The following is an 18,117-nucleotide window of genomic DNA, read 5'->3' on the forward strand; positions in this document are numbered from 1 at the left end:
ATCCTCACTGCCCAGACAGGCGTCCCTCCTCGGTGAGCTGGCTGGCTGGCCTGGAAGTCCCTGTCCTCTGTCTTTGGCCCACAGTGGGCCCAGGGAACGATCCTCCCCTCTGCTGAGTGGCAGCAAGAAGTGGGGGGGGGGGGGAAGGCTCATCTCCAGCTGGCCAGGGAGATAGGTCTTCTTGTGCCCATGAGCCCCTCCCTCCCCACAGGCCTGTCCACAGGGGCTTGGGATCAGCCAGAAAAGTCAGGCCGCTCACTAGAGCCAGGAGACATGAGGTCCCTTTGCCAGGCTGAGTTCTGTCCCTGGGAGCAGCACAGTGCCCAGCCCCACCCCTTGCTCTGTGCCCCCTCCACTGCCGAAGACTTTGACCTTGTGTTCCAGTCCTTGCTGGTGGGCAGAGGGCTGAAGTCAACACACCCCGGAATCGGGAGCATTCCTGCGGGAGCCGAGAACCTGCAACCCCACATCTTTCTTCTCCAGACACCCGGCACGAGAGGTAAGTGGCAGATGTATGCTTGAGCCGGGGCAGGGGACAGAGCAACATGGTGTCTTCTCCAGGTCAACAACTGTGTTTGAAATTGGTGACCAAAAAAAAAGGGGGGGGGGGACAGGCAAGAAAACATCCTTCAGAGAGATGGCACTGTACCCCTGGAGTCAGATGGGAACAGCAGGTTAAGAATACCATCTCTCCAAGCCTCAGTTTCCCCTGATCTGAAACATGGAATCTTTTGTTTGTTTGTTTGTTTGTTTTTTGTTTGTTTGTTTTTCAAGACAGGGTCTCTCTGTGTATCTCTGGCTGTCCTGAATCTCTCTCTCTCTCTCTCTCTCTCTCTCTCTCTCTCTCTCTCTCTCTCTCACTCTCTCTCTCTCTCTGCTTTATAGAACTGAAACTCTCTTTGTAGACCAGGCTGGCCTCGAACTCACAGAGATCCTCCTGCCTCTGCCTCCCGAGTGCTGGGATTAAAGGCGGGTGCCACCACTGCCTGGCTCGGGACTCAGAATCTTTGAACAAAGTTCTTCATTATAGTATTGATTAATTGATTTGGTATGGGGGACTTGCACATGCCGCACTCTGCATGGGGAAGCCAAAGGAAAACTCTGGGACTCATTTCTCTTCTTCCACCATGGGGGTCTCAGGAGTGACACACAGGCTGTCAGGCTCAGTGGTAGGCGCCTTCACCAGCGGAGCCATCTTGAAGGCTCTGGGATATGGGACTTTGACTCATTTTACAGGGTGAATTTGAGAATTAGAAGGCGGTTGGATAAAATGCCTGGTGCTGAGCTGAGCCTAATAAACACACCCTAAAGGGTCTTTGTCATCATGCTGGGGAGGGGGCTTGATTTTCAATCCAAAGACGAACTGGAAATAGCCACGGCACAAGCCATATGGTGTGGCCAGGCAGAGCTGGCTTCTTGGTTCTACAAGTCCTTCACCTTCTGCCGAGAGCACGTGACAGTCAAAGGCACAAGCTGCCTTCTCCGGTTGCTTTGTCGGGGACAAAGGTTATACGCAGAGACACAAAAAGGAAAAGTCAGGGCCAGCTGATTGCTGTCTGCTTAAAGATTCACAGAGTGCAGTGGGACACACGCAGGCGGGACTGGATGAGATCTGAGCCTGTCCCCCACGGGCGGTGGGTGTGGCTGTGAGTTGTACCTCCTCTCCTTCAGCTTCTGTCCCTGGCTTAGGGTGGCAATAAAGGACATCTCCTAGAGCAGCCAGCTGTAAGGATGAAGGGCTGTGTCTTCCTGATGGTGGGGTCCAAAGAGGCTCTCCTGGGCCATGCTTATCCTGACTTCATCATCTCTCTCTGTCTCTGTCTCTCTCTGATAAAGGCAATAGCCCCGCTGGTTCACCTTCGAGGACACACACTCCAAGCACTCTCGACTATAGTAACTGGCCAAAACAGGAGCATTGCATCTCCAACATAAAAATGTCAGCAACCGTAAGGAAACGGTTGACTTAATAACAGAACTGTGCCCTTGCAGGCCCAGAAGTTCATTACTGCAGGCATAGATGAACTTACCTAAGCTGGGTCCACGGCTTCTATAGTCCAGCTCCTGCTCCTAATGAGGACGCACGCCTTAATACCGCACTCCAATAACAGCTACCCATGTCGGCGTCAAATGTGATTCATTTCTAGCACGTGCTTCTAAAACAACTGCGTGGGACTCAGAACCTTCTCTCTTCTGGGCAGGCTGGGAGCTACGCCCCCTTGTCCAGTCAGGTCTGGTGACCCAGCTAGGCTCACACAATCAGTGTGTGTCAGAGCTAGGCCAAGCTGAGCATGTCCGCCCTGCTAATCCAGCACACTATGGGCTTCTATGTACTGTGTGCTTTGTAGTGTGTGCTGAGTACTATGCACTGAGTACTGTGCTGTATACTAAGTACTGAGTACTGAGTGTTGTATACTATGTACTGAGTACTGAGTGCTGTGTGTTGTGTACTGTGCACTGTGAACTGTGCACTGAGTACCATGTGCTGTGTGGTGAGTACTCTCTAGCATGTGCTGAATACTGTGTAGTGTGTGCTGTGTACTATGAACTGTGTACTGTGCACTAAGTACTGTGTACTATGTGCTGAGTACTGTGCACTGAGTACTGTGTACTATGTGCTGAGTACTGTGCACTGAGTACTGTGCTCTATACTAAGTACTGAGTACTGAGTGTTATATACTAACTACTGTGTACCAAGTACTGAGTGCTGTGTGCTGTGTACTGAAAGCCCACCAGGCGCCGTAACAGGAACCACCGCAGAGCCTGGAGTTGAATCCTCAAGGCAGCTGATGAGGTTGGAGTGACTCCTGTTTTACTAATGAAGTGGTCTTGTCTCGGGGGTGGGGGTGCCGAAGGGGGATAGGAAGTTCTGCTCCCTAAACCCCCAGCACCCAGGGGCGGACTTCAAGCTGCCACCCTCCGTGTGTGGACTCAGTCCCCAATTTGGCGTCAGAAACCCCGGCCGAGTCCAGCCCTTGTGGCCTGCAGCCATCCCCCTTAGCAAAACTAGGCCGTATTGAGAATGTTCCGCTGTCCAGGGCCCGGGGCCCGTGTTGCCAAGAGCTGGGGTCTGTGGGAGGCCAGCTGAGTGCAGGGGAGGCGAGCTTGGCCCTTCCGGACACACACAACCCCCTTGTTCTGCCTCGCGGGAGCTGGCTGAATGGCGCGAGGTCAAAAGCTGCTAGGCCTAAAACATCTGAAGGTGCAGCCAGCTCAGTCCTCCAAGACAGTCCCATTCCTCTGTCGGAAGAGCGAGTTCTGAGGGCACACCCTGCGTCTGGCATGCTCAGAGCCGCATGGGCTAGCGGGGGCGGCCTGGCACCCAGCAGGGGTGCAGCCAAGGTGTGCTGCGTTTACTGAGTTAAATTCCAGCACCACCACTTGGTGGCGCTGTGTGTGAGGCACTTCAGCTGCCTTACCTGTAGCGTGGGTCTGAAAACAGCAGCCCTGGCCTCGGAAGGACACAGGAGGCTCAGGAATGAGGATGTGTGGAGCTGTAGTTATGAGGCCGGAGCACAGGAGGTGCTCCCTCAGCATGGCAGCCTCTCCTCTGCACCGACCTGTCGCCCCCGTCCACCCCTGAGGTGTGTCTCACCAGGCTGCAACTTAGTAGCTTGCCCAGGGTTGACAGCTAGCAGGGCTGAGCCGGTACCCCTGACCACTGGACTACCCTGTGTAACGGTGGCTGAGCACCCAGGGAGCTACTGTGGTTATCCGCCGCCGAGCGACTTTCGGCACGTGATTTCCCTCTGCACGCCTCCACGCTTCTTCTACTTGCAAAACAGGGACGTGGAGGATAGAAAGATGGTCAACAGTAAAGAGCGTGTGCTGCTCTTCCAGAGGACCCAAGTCCAGGTCTCGGGGCTCACAATCACCTGTAACTCCAGCTCCAGGGGATCTGATGCCCTCTTCTGGCCTCCACTGACACCTTGCACTCAGGTGCGCACACACACACACACACACACACACACACACACACACACACCTAAAAGAAAAGAAAAGAAAATAACACATTTTAAAAATTGGGAGACTACCTCTTACGTTCTAGAATCTTGGACTCTCAGTCATCACCCTTGGAAGCGACTCGGCAGCAGCGTGTCTGGTGCTTTCTGAGCCATCAGGAGCCCACCATGGTGGCAGTGACGACAGTAACCCTCAGTCCACTCTCTCCTCTGGCAGGCTGGTGTGATGCGTGTGGTGGTGATTGGAGCGGGAGTCATTGGACTGTCCACGGCCCTCTGCATTCATGAGCGCTACCACCCAAGGCAGCCACTGCAGATGAAGATCTACGCGGACCGCTTCACCCCGTTCACCACCAGTGATGTGGCTGCGGGCTTCTGGCAGCCCTATCTCTCAGACCCCAGCAACCCACAGGAAGTGTGAGTACGGGTCCCATGTGGTAGTCTGGGGGCCCATGAAGCTGAGTCCACAGAGGGAGCCCTCATCACCATGGACAAAGTCCTCTGCAGAAGCTTTGACCTGACGACATGTGTTCCAGCATTTGGGGGGAGAGGGGAGGGGGTTATAAGTTTGAGGTCATTGAGGGTGACAAGAGACTCAGATTAAAACATAAACAACCAGGTGAGTGCACCTACCCATCCCGTAACTCAGGAAGCAGAGGAAGGGGAAGTCACTGCAATCTGGAGACTAGCCTGGTCTAAAGTTCTGGGCTAGCCAAGAGTACATAGGGAGACTCTATATTTTTGTTTGTTTGTTTGTTTTGCTTTGTTTTTTGAGACAGGGTTTCTCTGCATAACAGTTCTCACTGTCCTAGAACTCAGTTTGTAGACCAGGCTGGCCTCAAACTCACTGAGATCCACCTGCTTCTGCCTCCCAAGTGCTGGGATTAAAGGCGTTCACCACCACCACCAGGCTTTGAGACTCTTTATTCTAAAATAAATAAATACAGAAAGAATAAAATAATAAGAAATAATGAGCTGGGCAGCAGACACAGCTGTGGTCCTGGATCCTACGATAGCCATCTTGGGCACTGTTGATTCCATCCTGCAAGAGTAAGACCACTACCATAGCTTTGTTTGCTTGTTTTTGTTTTTGTTGTTGTTGTTGTTTTGTTTTGTTTTTTTTTGTTTGTTTGTTTTTTCCGAGACAGGGTTTCTCTGTGTAGTTTTGGAGCCTGTCCTGGATCTCACTCTGTAGCCCAGGCTGGCCTCAAACTCACAGCAATCTGCCTGGCTCTGCCTCCCGAGTGCTGGGATTAAAGGCATGCGCCACCACCGCCTGGCACTACCACAGTGTTTGAGCCAAGTATTATTAAAATACTGGCTAAGATGATGGACACTGGCCAGGTCCATACCCAGGATTCCCAGAGAATGGCTGCATACACCCTGACGTACTTCCTGCCTATGTGTGATCAAGCATGTCCTGTGCAGCTGGGGCAGCCAACCTTGTTACAGAAGTGAAAACACATGGCTATTCCTCTTACATGAAGAGCAGCAAAAGTTCTCTGTCCTTGGGCAATTGGGTCCACAGGTTAGAGGCGTTTCCGTTTTATGGATCTCTTAAGCACAGTGATTTAAACTTCAGCCCTCTAAGGCATCACCGCAGGGCTCATCCCTGAAACTGGAGCAAAGAGTGGCTCAAGATCTAGCCCGATCAAGTCTGACCACCCGGGGCCAGATCCCCAGAGCCCACTTCAGAGCTGGATGTAGTCCCTCACATCAGTAACCTCAGGCTGTCCTTGCTGGGGAGACTCCAGGAGGATGCTAGAGAATCACCCAAAACTCCCAGCCCAGCTAGCCTGGAGCACACAGCAGCAAACGGTAAACAAGGTGGAAGACCAGGGCAGCACCCAAAGCTGTTGTCAGACCTCCCATGAGGACCACAGCAGGTGTGTGTGTGCGTGCGTGCGTGCGTGCGTGCGTGCGTGCCTGTGTGTGTGTGTGTGTGCGTGCGCGCGCGCGCGCCCGCGCACACACAGGAAATAGATGAATAGTGCTAGTGACTGTGGATGGCCCATTCTGCGATGAGTTCTGTGCACTGGGACCTTTGCTGTTCTTCCTTGAGCTGAGTGGCTTGCAATGCCACAGCACCGATGAATCCAGAGCCAGAGCATTGTGGATGTTGACTGAACAAGGTACAGAAGGCCATGATGTGTGTTTAGCAGCTGACAGATGTCAACGACAACCCCACAGTGAATGGCATCACGCAGACCGTAATGCTCTCTCCTGTCAAGAAAGTCTGAAGCCATGTTTCCGTCAATGGTGTTGCCTCCCTCCATCTCGGGTCTTTTAACCTCAAACACAGCTCTCAAGGTCACTTATATTTTTTTTATTTTTTAATTTTTTTTGGCCAGGGTCTCACCATGTAGCTCTGGTACCTCCTATGTAGATCAGGCTGGCCTCGAACTCAGAGATCTGCCTGCCTCTGCCTCCTTCTAGGATTTTAAAAGTGTGTGCTCCTACAGAGAGCCTTGATGTTGGCTTCTTGAGGACCTGTAAACTGCAGAGAGAACAAGGGACCGATCAGTCACAGAGGCTTCGGCCAGCACACACGGGACAGCCTGACTGGATTGGAGCCAGCTGTGTGCCTGAGAAGACAGCCAGCCAGCCAGTGTCTGTCCCCCCCTCCCCACACCCCGACCCTGTGCTCACAGCGGGGGTGCTCAGTTCCAGGCTGCACTGTGTGGTCCCCCAGGCATGCTCCTCAGGGTGTGCAATGGGGACGCTTTTCTTCCCGGGTTTCCATCTGGGCTGTTCGGAGCACTGGAGGAGTGAGCCCCACGGATGTGTGGGTTTTGCACACAGCCTCACCACAGTGCGACACAAGCTGACCTTCTCAACAGTCCTGCCCAGGGTGCCACTGAGTGACCAAGACTCTGGTGCCATTTTGATTAGGAATAAGTTTGGGGTCACAAAGAAAGAGACCAATATTCCACGTGAAGTGTCTGGACAAAGCAACGCTTATCTTGAACTAGAGGGTGTGCTCAGAAGACCAAACATACACAGACAGGAAGTGCATTCGATTTTTATTCTAACTCAGGTGGTGACTATGTCTTTTCCCCATTGGCTGGGTCCAACCTCTCTCTGTCTCTCTGTCTCTCTGTCTCTGTCTGGTTTGTTTTTTATTTTGATTTTTGAGACACAGTTTCTCTGTGTAGCCCTGGCTGTCCTGGAACTCTCTCTGTAGACCAGGCTGGCCTCGAACTCACAGAGATCCACCTGCCTCTGCATCCAGAGTGCTGGTATTCGTTAGGTAGTCTAAAAAGAATTGGTGCACAGGAAACAAAGGGGGAGGGGTCTCAGCTCCAGGTCATCATCAGATTCCTTCAAGGTCTTACAGGGTGGGGAGCAAACAAGATTTTAATTCCTTGACCTAAACTCAGGTTTTACAGGAATCGGTAGAAGAGACTCAACGTGCTATTTCTTACCCTTCCAGGGAGTGGAATCAGCAAACCTTCGACTACCTGCTGAACCACATCCACTCTCCAAACGCCGAAAAGATGGGCTTGACCCTAATCTCAGGCTACAATCTCTTCCGGGATGAAGTTCCGGTGAGCGGAGAGTCCTTGACCGCGAGGGCAATAAGCCATGGTGCAGAGACACTACAGAGCTAGACCACTCTGTGGGTAGAAAGAAAGGTTGATTGGGGACCAAATTGCCAAGGCTATCTCTCGGGGTGTACGGGGAGACAGAGAGAAGAGCAAGATGGGAGGAAAGCAAGTAGATTTTATGTCAGCAGGGTGGAGAAGCAGCTGATATAGGTTCCAGGATTGAGCAGGAACTACCTGTCCTTGCCTGAGGTAGCTGACCTTTGAGGGGAGGTTAAGGGAGTTTCCTGGCAGAATAGGGGTGTTCCCTGTTCTGCTTTTCTGGTGAACAGAAACCCACCTTTAGGCTTGTTTAGCCAATAACAATCTATCCGCTTACCCTGCCAAAGTCCTCTGTTTAGGACAATGTCACTAATTGTGGGTGGGTGATTTGGACCTAACAGGGCACAGATGGGGCTGGGCCCCTGAGCCGAGGGAGCACTCAGAGGTCACAGACACGGGTCCAAATCAGATCTGTCTATCTATCTATCTATCTGTCTGTCTGTCTGTCTGTCTGTCTGTCTGTCTGTCTATCTGTCTATCTGTCTATTTTGGTGGAGTTGAGGGTCGGGGCTTTGTAAGTGCTAGGCAAGTATCTTGTCACTGAGCTACACCCCAGCCTCAGGTCCACTGAGACCCTCTGTCTCTCCCCTACACCCAGACTTTACCCCCCCCCCACTCCGATGCTAGACTTGAGCCAAATTGATCTGAGCTCTACCTCTTAGCCCTGTGGCTTTAGACAAGTTACGACCTCTCCAAGGTCATGTGGCCTGTCTGTAAGGATGCGCACAGCATCCACCTCAATGGCTGGTTGTGAGGATCAAACAACAGAGCCAGATAAGTAAATGCTGCCAACTGTCACCCAGCGAGCAGTCTGTGAGTGTCTGTTATCCTAATGGTCAAGTCCACCTATCCCTGTGAGCCTGTCTCTGCTTCCACAGGATCCCTTCTGGAGAAACACAGTTCTGGGATTTCGGAAGCTGACCCCCAGAGAGATGGACATATTCCCTGACTACAGGTAAGATTCCTGTCGTGGGCAAAGGACACTGGGGCATGACAGTTCAAACAGAACTATCCAGAAGGCAGCCAAGAACAGAAGCACCGATTTGCTATCCCATCTCAGTCTCAGAGCCCCTGATACCCTGTCCTTCCGATGTCCAGCCCTATCCTGGGGTTCCTGGTGCACTGGCCTTTGGACTGAAATGTCAATCAACTCTGTATCCATATGATGGAATACTAGACACAAATCTACCTGTGAAAAAAGGCTTGTTTTTAGCTCTTGAGAGTGCTTGTCACAATCCAGGAAGCAAAGAGAGGGGACGATGAGGTCCCACATAAAGGCCACTGATGGCTTAAGGATCTTTTTCTAACCCTAACCTTCTAATCCCACCACCTCTCAAGGGCTACCACCACAGAGACCAAGCCTGTGCCTATGGCCTTTGAGGGATGTTCAACATTTAAACTTGTCTTAGTTAGGGTTTTTTATTGCTGTGAAGAGACACCATGACCATGGCAACTCTTACAAAGAAAACATTTAATTGAGGTGATGGCTTACAGTTTCAGAGGTTGATTATGGGGAGCATGGTGGCACACAGGCAGGTGTGTGGTGCTGGTTACATCTTGACCAGAAGGCAGCAGGAAGTCGACTGACTGTCACACTGGGTGAGGAAACAGAACTTCAGAGAAGCTAAATGATTCCCCAGGGCCACAGAGCCATGTGACCACACTCGGATTCCAGCTCAGCCTGTGTGCTTCCATGACCCTGCCCTCCGGTCCTCTCCTCACCTGACCCCATTCCCCAAAACATCCAACTTCTATTTGCATATCCCAGGATGGCATGCTTTGATGGGAAATTCCTCCTTGCACTGAGCTGAATTCCCACCACCACCCCACAAATGCCACCTGGTAGCTCAGCTCTAGCCACTGGGTTCTCAGAGAATAACACCAAGCCAACCCTCAAACTGCAGATTCTGACCTCTTTCCCCCACTCTGACTCTAGCTATGGCTGGTTCAACACAAGCCTGATTTTGGAGGGGAAGAGCTACCTACCGTGGCTGACTGAGAGGTAAGACCGAAAGCTCCCTTTGAGAAGGACAGGTCCCAGGGACCAAGCTGAGGAAAATCCCGGGGTGCTGTGTGGGAGCTGTCCCCGGTCCTGATCACCGCTGTGGGCTGAGGCAATGGTTCTGCACCCCGCAGGGCATCAAAGCATCTGGGCAGATTTTCATTTGCTGTACTTCTTAGCAACATCACGAAAGCCTTCATGCTCATAAAAAGGATCGAAATGTTTTTCTAGATAGATTTACATAGTGTGCATGAATTATCTTTTTTAAAAAAATTTTCTCTCCCTTTCATTTTTCTTCTCTAACTGCTCCTGCGAGTATCCCTAGAACAATGCAAAGTGATGGAGCCAAGAACAGATGCCCCCGTCTTGTCACTGATGTTTTAATATGGATCAGTCATGTTCCTCGTTAGCAAACATTAGCTGGCGGGATCGTGTACATTCCTATTAAAGGAGACTATATAGTTCCTATATTTTATTAAGATTTTGAAGAACTCCGAAATGAATGGAGACTTTGTGATCTGAGAAGACCTTTTAAAATACAGCTTTCAGGATCCTACTCCACACCTGCTGAGTCCAAACCCCTGGGGCACCGGTCCAGAATTTGGTTTTCTTCTTTGTCTTTTTGAGACAGGGACTCACTGTGTAGCCCTGGCTGGCCTGGAATTCTCTATGTAGACCAGGGCTGACCTGGAACTCACAGAGACCCACCTATCACTGCTTCCCAAGCGCTGGGATTAATGGAGAGTCTCATGTCTAGTAGGTCCAGAATTTTGTATAAGTTGCCTGGGTGAGTGTAGCTATCAGCCAAACTTGGGAACCGTGTCACATGTGAGTTTTCCTGAAGAGACACAACACACACACACACACACACACACACACACACACACACACACACACACACAACTACTCACCCCAGATGGGGAACCCACAACAGGCTCAAAGTCCAGTTTGGTGAAAACCAATGAATGCCTTGCGTTGGTAACACGAGTTTGGGTGAGGGGTCATTTACAGGAGTAAGAATGACCCCAAGACACAGCACAGCCCAGCACAGGTAAAATCTGCCTCCCTGGGGCTCTCAGCTCATCTCAGAGGCAGCTGCCTGCCTGGGAGGATCTCCCCTGGGCTGCTCAGCTGGCCCGAGTCTCCTCCTCCCTTAGCCAGGCACTGATTGTGTAACCTGGGGGAGGGACCTCGTGGATCTTGTGTTTCATCTTCCCGAGTCACGTGATGTTCATTAACTTCGAGTCTCGGGAGCCTTCCTGCTCCTTCCAGACGTTAACAAATCTAAGGGAACTGCACCACAGCATTGTGCTGACGCGGCTACTCTTGTCCTTGGGACATTGTGACCCCTGACCCGCCTCTTCTCAGGTATCCCATGGTGAAGAAAGTATGTAGTTAGAACTTCTTCTGAGGGAACCCTCTGGATAGCTATGGTTTCTAGCTCTTTTGATGGAGTTTTCAGTGCGGGAATCAAACCCAGGGCCTCGCAGACACGGCACCACTGAGCCCTTCTCTGGGACATTCAAAGCGGGGGATGGGTGTCCCCGGGCCCACTGTCTCTGGCGTCATGCTCTGCAAAGGTGCATTGGCCCCTGGTCCAACTCTGCCTCTTCTCCCCACACCCCTGAAGTCTGTCCCTTTTGATATAAAGCACTATGATGGCAGCAGAATACAATGAAAGAGGCCTGGGCTTGTGTCCCAGTCTCTCAGTGCGCTGCTCGCTCCGTGACTTTTAGGAAGACCAATCAGACCAATCTCCACCTCTCAGTGAGCGGCTGGGACCACCCAAGAGGGCCTTGTTTTCAAAAGGATGACTTTCAGGCCGCTGGTCCAGTCAGGTGCCCATGAACTAAATGGCCACATAGGGGCATCTCGTGGGGCTCTGTCCACAGCAATGCCCCCTGTGCTGCCCTCCAGGAGGGATGTGGCGGAGAAGGGGCTGTTTTGATTTCTCCCCTCATCCCAGGTTAAAGGAGAGGGGAGTGGAGTTCGTCCATCGGAAGGTGGAGTCTTTCGAAGAGGTGAGTGGCAGGGGTGGGAGGGGATGGGTGTGGGAGGGAGGGAGGGAAGGTATTTCCTGCTGCTGTGTGGGAGACCCCTTCTTAGACTTTCGGGGTCCCTGCAGGCCTGCCCCAGGCTCTAAGCCTTGTCTCAATCCCAGGAGGCCTTGGGCGTTCTGAGGGAGGAGGTGTCAGTGTGATGTGTGTGTGTGGGGGGGAGCAGTGAAATCACAGCGGCCAGACGGGACTGGTTTTGTCTGACCCCAGGTGGGTTTTAGAGGCAGAGTCAGCTCTGCTTCACTCCCCGGTTCAGACCCTTCCCTGCTTCCCACTGACATCTGGGGTGACATGGCACTCAGCTGGGACCACAGGCACACCATCAGCATGAGCAGTGAGGAGATCAGGGCCAGCATGTCCTATCAGGTCAGCTACTCGGCTTCATGTAGTCCCAGAATGCAGAGTAATGCTTGGCACAGGCGAAGGCCGGCACCTCCAACTGCGGGTGTTGAGCTCCTGGGGGTCAGGGCTGGCCCAGATGGACACTTGGGCTGACTCTGACACAGCTCCCCTTCCTGGTGGCTCTAAGACAGAACACAATGAGCAGTTTATGTGTCCATGATGGCCTTGAGGGGAGTCACCAGGGATGGGCTGGAAGCATGGGGGTGCTTACTGTGTCTGACTTGGCAAGCGTTTGGGGCATAGGCAGAGCCGAAGCCAGTGTCCTGGCAGAGAGAAGGTAAGAGGATCTTAAAAGGGGTCTGATGAAGACTGGAGCCATCTTGGCTTAATAGAAAGTTTTTTTTTTTTTTTTAAGATTTCAGGGAAGTTCTCCGTCTACAACACTCTCTGTCCAGCAGTCTCTCCTCAGGGTCACATGGCATCCTCACAGTAGCCTGTAAACATTATTGTCAGCTGAGTGGTGGTGGTGCACACTTTTAATCCCAGCACTCGGGAGGCAGAGGGGGGTGGATCTCTGTGAGTTCGAGGCCAGCCTGGTCTACAGAGTGAATTCCAGGACAGACAGGGTTATATAGATTAACCTTGTCTTGGAAAAAAAAAAAAAGAGAGAGACAGACAGACAGACAGACAGACACACAGAGAGAGAGAGAGAGAGAGAGAGAGAGAGAGAGAGAGAGAGAGAGAGAGAGAGAGAGAGAGCAGCTGAGCCTCAAGGAGCTAAGGACATTCCTAGCCAAGGTCCCTGGATCACCAGCACACCTCGCCCAGCGCCCCAGGCAGCAGACAGCTGTGGTGTGAGAGTCTGAAGGGGCCAGGGCACGGCACAGTCCTCACTCCTCCCTGTCCCTTGTCCTTGCTGCCAGGTGGCAAGAGGAGGCGCGGACGTGATCATCAACTGCACCGGGGTGTGGGCTGGGGCGCTGCAGGCAGACGCCTCGCTGCAGCCAGGCCGGGGCCAGATCATTCAGGTGAGATGCTGCGGTCAGCTGAGAGCTGGCCCTGCCTGCTGCCGCCACTCCAAAGCTGGTGGACGGCGGTGTCGGGTGACTCCAACCTTTGAGGTGGTGACCTATTGAAGAAGTAGGGACCAACCTACCCCCTGTACCCCAAATGTTCCGTTTTGGAATTTCTTACCCAAAGCAAAGTGGGTGTGGAAATGTTTTCCCAATGTGAAAGCCGTAGCACAGGCCTGAGTTATTAAGAAAACAGCGAACCTTTATGAAGTGCTTATCAAGGGCCAGATACGTACCTAAGCACTTGACCGAGTTGATCGTTTAGTCCTTACCACAGCCCTCTGAGACGGTCCTATCATGTCACACCGCCACTTATCTGGAGCACAGAGATGTCAAGTAACACATGCAAGAATGCACAGCAAAAAAGAGTAGGACTGGGGTTAGAACCCGGGTTCACTGGTGTGCGGGTGTCACCACTGTCCCAGACTTCTCACGATGCCTGGGACATATATGTACGTGATTGCCTATTTGTGGGCACACCGATGGTATGTGGCCACATGCACATGTGCACTTGTGTGTGTGTGTGTGTGTGTGTGTGTGTGTGTGTTTGCTCCTGTGAGTTAAGGTTTTTCTATAGACATGTGGTGAGGACATGGAATGCTCCAGGGAACAAGGGGAGCTGTCTGTCAGGTGATCCTCATGCAGTTCTGGGTCAGGGGAATGAGGGGAGCAAACGAAAAGGGGGACCATCAGCCTCGCTCCCTGAGGAGGTGTGTCTGCCTTGAATCAACAGGTGGAGGCCCCTTGGATGAAGCATTACATCCTCACCCATGACCCAGCCCTCGGCATCTACAACTCCCCGTACATCATCCCAGGGTAAATCTCTGACTGATCTAAGGTCTTAGAGGGGACACTTTCATGGCCTCTTAACACTCCATCCACCTGCCCAGTGTTTCTCCTCCAGGTTTTCTTCCTTCTTTCCTTCCTTCCTTCCTTCCTTCCTTCCTTCCTTCCTTTCAGTTTTTTATTTTTGAGACAGGGTTTCTCTGTGTTGTTTTGGTGCCCGTCCTGGATCTTCCTCTGTAGACCAGGCTGGCCTTGAACTCACAGAGATCCGCCTGGCTCTGCCTCCCGAGTGCTGGGATTAAAGGCGTGTGCCACCACCGCCCGGCTTCTCCTCCAGGTTTTATACATGGGCTTGGGCAATGAAATCCCCAGGATGGTGGGATTTAGCCTTGACTGGACCTTACCTTGAGCATCCCTCTTAGTGGCGGTGGTGTAGAGCCAGGACAAAGACCCTGGATACACAGGCCGTGACACCGAAGGTGGTGGGGATGGCCCCAGAGGGAGCCGGGAGAGCAATGGTGTTGACGGTGCTGTAATGTTGACCTCGGAGGTGATGGCATCTACGGGGCAGTGTTGAGAGGTTGGCAGGGCTGTTGGTGTTCAATGACAGTGGCATGGTTATTGATGGGGAAAGATGGTGCTGATGGGGACGTTGACAGGCGTAGGGTGTCAACGTGGCGATGTTAAGGAGATCAGCATCGTTGATGGTGGTGATGTGCTGGAGGGGAATGACATTTGGTGTTGATGAAGACGAACCATGTTGCTAGCATGTTGGAGATGATGATTTCCAAGGCAGTGAGTGCTGTGGTGGTGCTGGATGCCTTGGGAGGGGAGGTGATTTTATTGGCGTGGCGGGGGATGGCAATGTCATGGTGATGTTGCTTTCGTGGGATACAGGGTGACTAGGTTGGTGTTGATGATGATGCTCGTCGTGTGCTGCTGTATCTGTCTTTCCATGAGTTCTGCGGGGTCTGAACTCAGGTTCCCACTGCTGTGCTGCAAGTCCTTTGCCCCCTGAGCATCTCCGTCGCTGATGGAGAGGATGGTACTGCTGGCGATGATGGTGCCAGGGATGGGTAGCACAGTGGGTTGACGGAGATCACAGGGGCAGTGGGATGTGTTTAGCGGGGGTGGCGATGTTGACAGGAGTGGACGACTCAGTGGAGACGATCGTGAGGGAGGAGAGGAGAGAGATGCCTCCCTCGGCCAGGCTTCATTTTCCTTCGAACTCTTTGTTTTGATCTAGGTTCAAGACAGTTACTCTCGGGGGTGTCTTCCAGCTGGGGAACTGGAATGAATTAAACAGCATCCATGACCACAACACCATTTGGAAGAGCTGCTGCAACCTGGAGCCCAGCCTGAAGGTGAGAGGTGTCAGTGCCCTAGACCGGGGCAGCTTGGTCCTGATGGGGGGAAATGTGCAAGTTAGCCCCAGAGAGAGACCCAAGTCTACAGCAGCATTTGACAGTGTTCAGAGAAGTCCTCGCTATGCACTAATGATACCTATTCTGAGAATGTCCTTCATAGGGTGGCATCTTAGTGTTTTCACAGAGAGCGGGTGTCCTTGATGCTTCCGTTTTCATGTTTGCCTGATCATGGTGATGCTGACGAGATGGGTGGGAGACAGTTGTTGGGGTGGGCGGTGACAGAGCTTCAATGGTGGTGACATGATGGGAACCGTGGGTTATACCAGAACAGTGGTGGGTGCTTATTGATATATATAAACTAGTATGAGGTGACAGATGGCTCGGGGGCAAAGGACTTGTGGCATTAGCGGAGTCCAGGTCCCCAGAACTCCTGAAAAGATAGATGTAGCAGCACACATCTATAATCCCAGCGCTCCTATGGTGACTCAGAAGGTGGAGACCAGGATTCCTCAGGGTTGTGAGCCAGCTAGCCTCGCACATGTAGCAGTGAATAGACCTTGTTTCAAACAAGGTGGAAGGTGAGGACTGATACCTAAGGTATCACTGTGGCATGCATGCACATCACACACAAACACATACACATATACACACACACATACACACATATGCACATCACACACACACACATGCATGCACCTGCACATCACACACACACACAGGTACACACACACAGGCACACACATGCATATGCACACACACAGGCACACACACGCACATGCATGCACCTGCACATCACACACACACACACACACACACACACACAGGCCCCCACACACATACAGGCACATGCACAGGTACACACACACAGGCACACACATGCATATGCACACACACATGCATATGCACACACACAGGCACACACACACACACACACACACACACACACACACACACACACACACACAGAGGAAGAGGGGGGTGGCAACTGATAGCGTGTGACCAAACAGTGTGGTGGTGACTGATGAAGGGGTGGTGCTAAGATTCTAAAAGCTAACTCACAGCTTCCTAGAGTGTCAACAGAGAAAACCATCGAGGTAAGTTGCCAGCATTTTTTGTCTCCCCAGAATGCAAGAATCGTTGGGGAACTCACTGGCTTCCGGCCAGTCCGGCCTCGGGTTCGGCTAGAAAGAGAACAGCTTCATTTCGGATCTTCAAGGGCGGAGGTGTGTTGAGTCGAGGGAAGTGACGCCCGCCCCATCCCCAACAACAACCCCACCATTTCCCAGGAAAAGCCACTGACTGATGGAGATCAGGTGGTGGCCACCCCCTCTCATAAATGGGGACACCGGGATGAGGTGGGGAAGGACTGAGTAGAGAGAAATGGTATTTTATGCCAAGTGGCAAGACAGACTCGTGACCGTCCCTTGTCTACCCTGAAGCTCTTTGGATAGGAACAGCTTTCTCCGCCCCCCTGAGAAAAAAACAGGACTTCCGTTGGTGATGTCACCTTGCTTAAGTCAGACCACTGGTGACAGGCAGGGCTGTGTATAACTTGAACCCGACTTGACTTTGTAGCTGTGCTATTTATTATCTTTCCCGGGGGGTGGGTGGGGGGTGGGGTGGGGTGGGAGCTGAGAGCATTGACTCCATTGGTTATTCTGTGCCAAAGACACTGAGCTGAGCAAGTGTGGGCTGGAAGCGACCCCTGGACCAAGGTTACTCTTCTCCTCTTAGATAGGGGTGTGTGGAGGGTATGTGTGTGAACATTGAGTGCATGTAGACAGAGGGGCACAAGTGTAGGTGAGTGTATAGAGGGCCGTGTATGTCTCTACAGAGCTGTGTGAGTGTGTGGGTCACGATGATGAAGGGAACGATGTAGCAGATGTCCCTGACTTCAGGGTTTCACGGTTCCGCATCTCCTGTGCTAGGGGATGAAGCAAGAGTCTAGGGTACCATCCTACCCCTCCTCAAATACTTTCCCTTAAGCTAGTCCCAGGCCCTGCCCAACATCCCGCTAACACACTTGATGGAGCTCGTGGCATCGGGTTTCACCAAGGCTCTTTAGAAAGTTCCCGGTCTTCCAGCGTAGCCAGGCTTCCTGAGCACTCCTTGATATTCCTTTCTGTCCCTGACCGTCATCTTTCTTGCTTCTCCAGGTCATCCACAACTATGGTCACGGAGGCTACGGACTCACGATTCACTGGGGTTGCGCCATGGAGGCAGCCAACCTCTTTGGAGAAATTCTAGAAGAAAAGAAGTTGTCCAGGATGCCGCCATCCCACCTCTGAGGATGCTAGTGACCATCATTTGCCCCACGAGAACACCCCAGTGCTATACAATTAACTGACACCCTCTCCTTGATGATTTTGCAAACCTCTCACCTCCCCGGCTTTCTTAGGCAAAGGTGTGAGGAAACCCTGATGCTCCACTCATCCATCACGGCCTGGTCCTTCCCATGCATCCCATCTGGTAAAGCATCTGCAGGGATCCTGGCTGGTCCTAAACTAGTCTACACGAGACAGGCAAGATCTAAGATCATGTAGCAATCCCGTTCTCCCAACAGAACGATGGTACTGTGGCTGGTTGTACTGGGCGGCAGGGTCTGCGCTCAGTCCGTTAGGAGTGGTCTGGAAACCTTTGCTTAGAACTCTGATGAGTGGTTCGCCGCACATTTGATGTCACCGGCGGAAGGGAGGCTCCCGCCCTCGGCACTCTGCTGGTCAACATTATTAAAACACTCTTTGGATATCCAAACTCTCTTCAGGGTTGGTCCTAAGACATGCTTTCCTCTCTTTCCCACCACCACGAGGGGCGTCTCGGTGGTCTTGAGGAGACTTGATCTAGGTTGTACGTGTATGTGTGAGGGTCAGGGAAAGAGGGGGAG

At 52.3% G+C, this 18,117-nt stretch overlaps 1 protein-coding gene across 1 annotated transcript; it reads left to right on the forward strand.

Moving 5' to 3' along the window:
• The first annotated feature begins 269 nt into the window (after positions 1–269).
• Dao (D-amino acid oxidase) lies at positions 270–17,987 on the forward strand. Its single transcript, XM_006993957.4, has 11 exons — positions 270–499; positions 4,177–4,376; positions 7,393–7,507; positions 8,485–8,561; positions 9,543–9,608; positions 11,575–11,629; positions 12,931–13,035; positions 13,814–13,896; positions 15,113–15,230; positions 16,358–16,456; positions 17,390–17,987. Exons 2-11 carry the CDS (start codon positions 4,186–4,188, stop codon positions 17,519–17,521), a joined length of 1,041 nt encoding a protein of 346 aa, XP_006994019.1. The 5' UTR covers positions 270–499; positions 4,177–4,185; the 3' UTR covers positions 17,522–17,987.
• Positions 17,988–18,117: the final 130 nt, after the last annotated feature.

The sequence above is a fragment of the Peromyscus maniculatus genome, chromosome 23 (genome assembly GCF_049852395.1).
Source record: "Peromyscus maniculatus bairdii isolate BWxNUB_F1_BW_parent chromosome 23, HU_Pman_BW_mat_3.1, whole genome shotgun sequence".
Classification (NCBI taxonomy): Eukaryota; Metazoa; Chordata; class Mammalia; order Rodentia; family Cricetidae; genus Peromyscus; species Peromyscus maniculatus.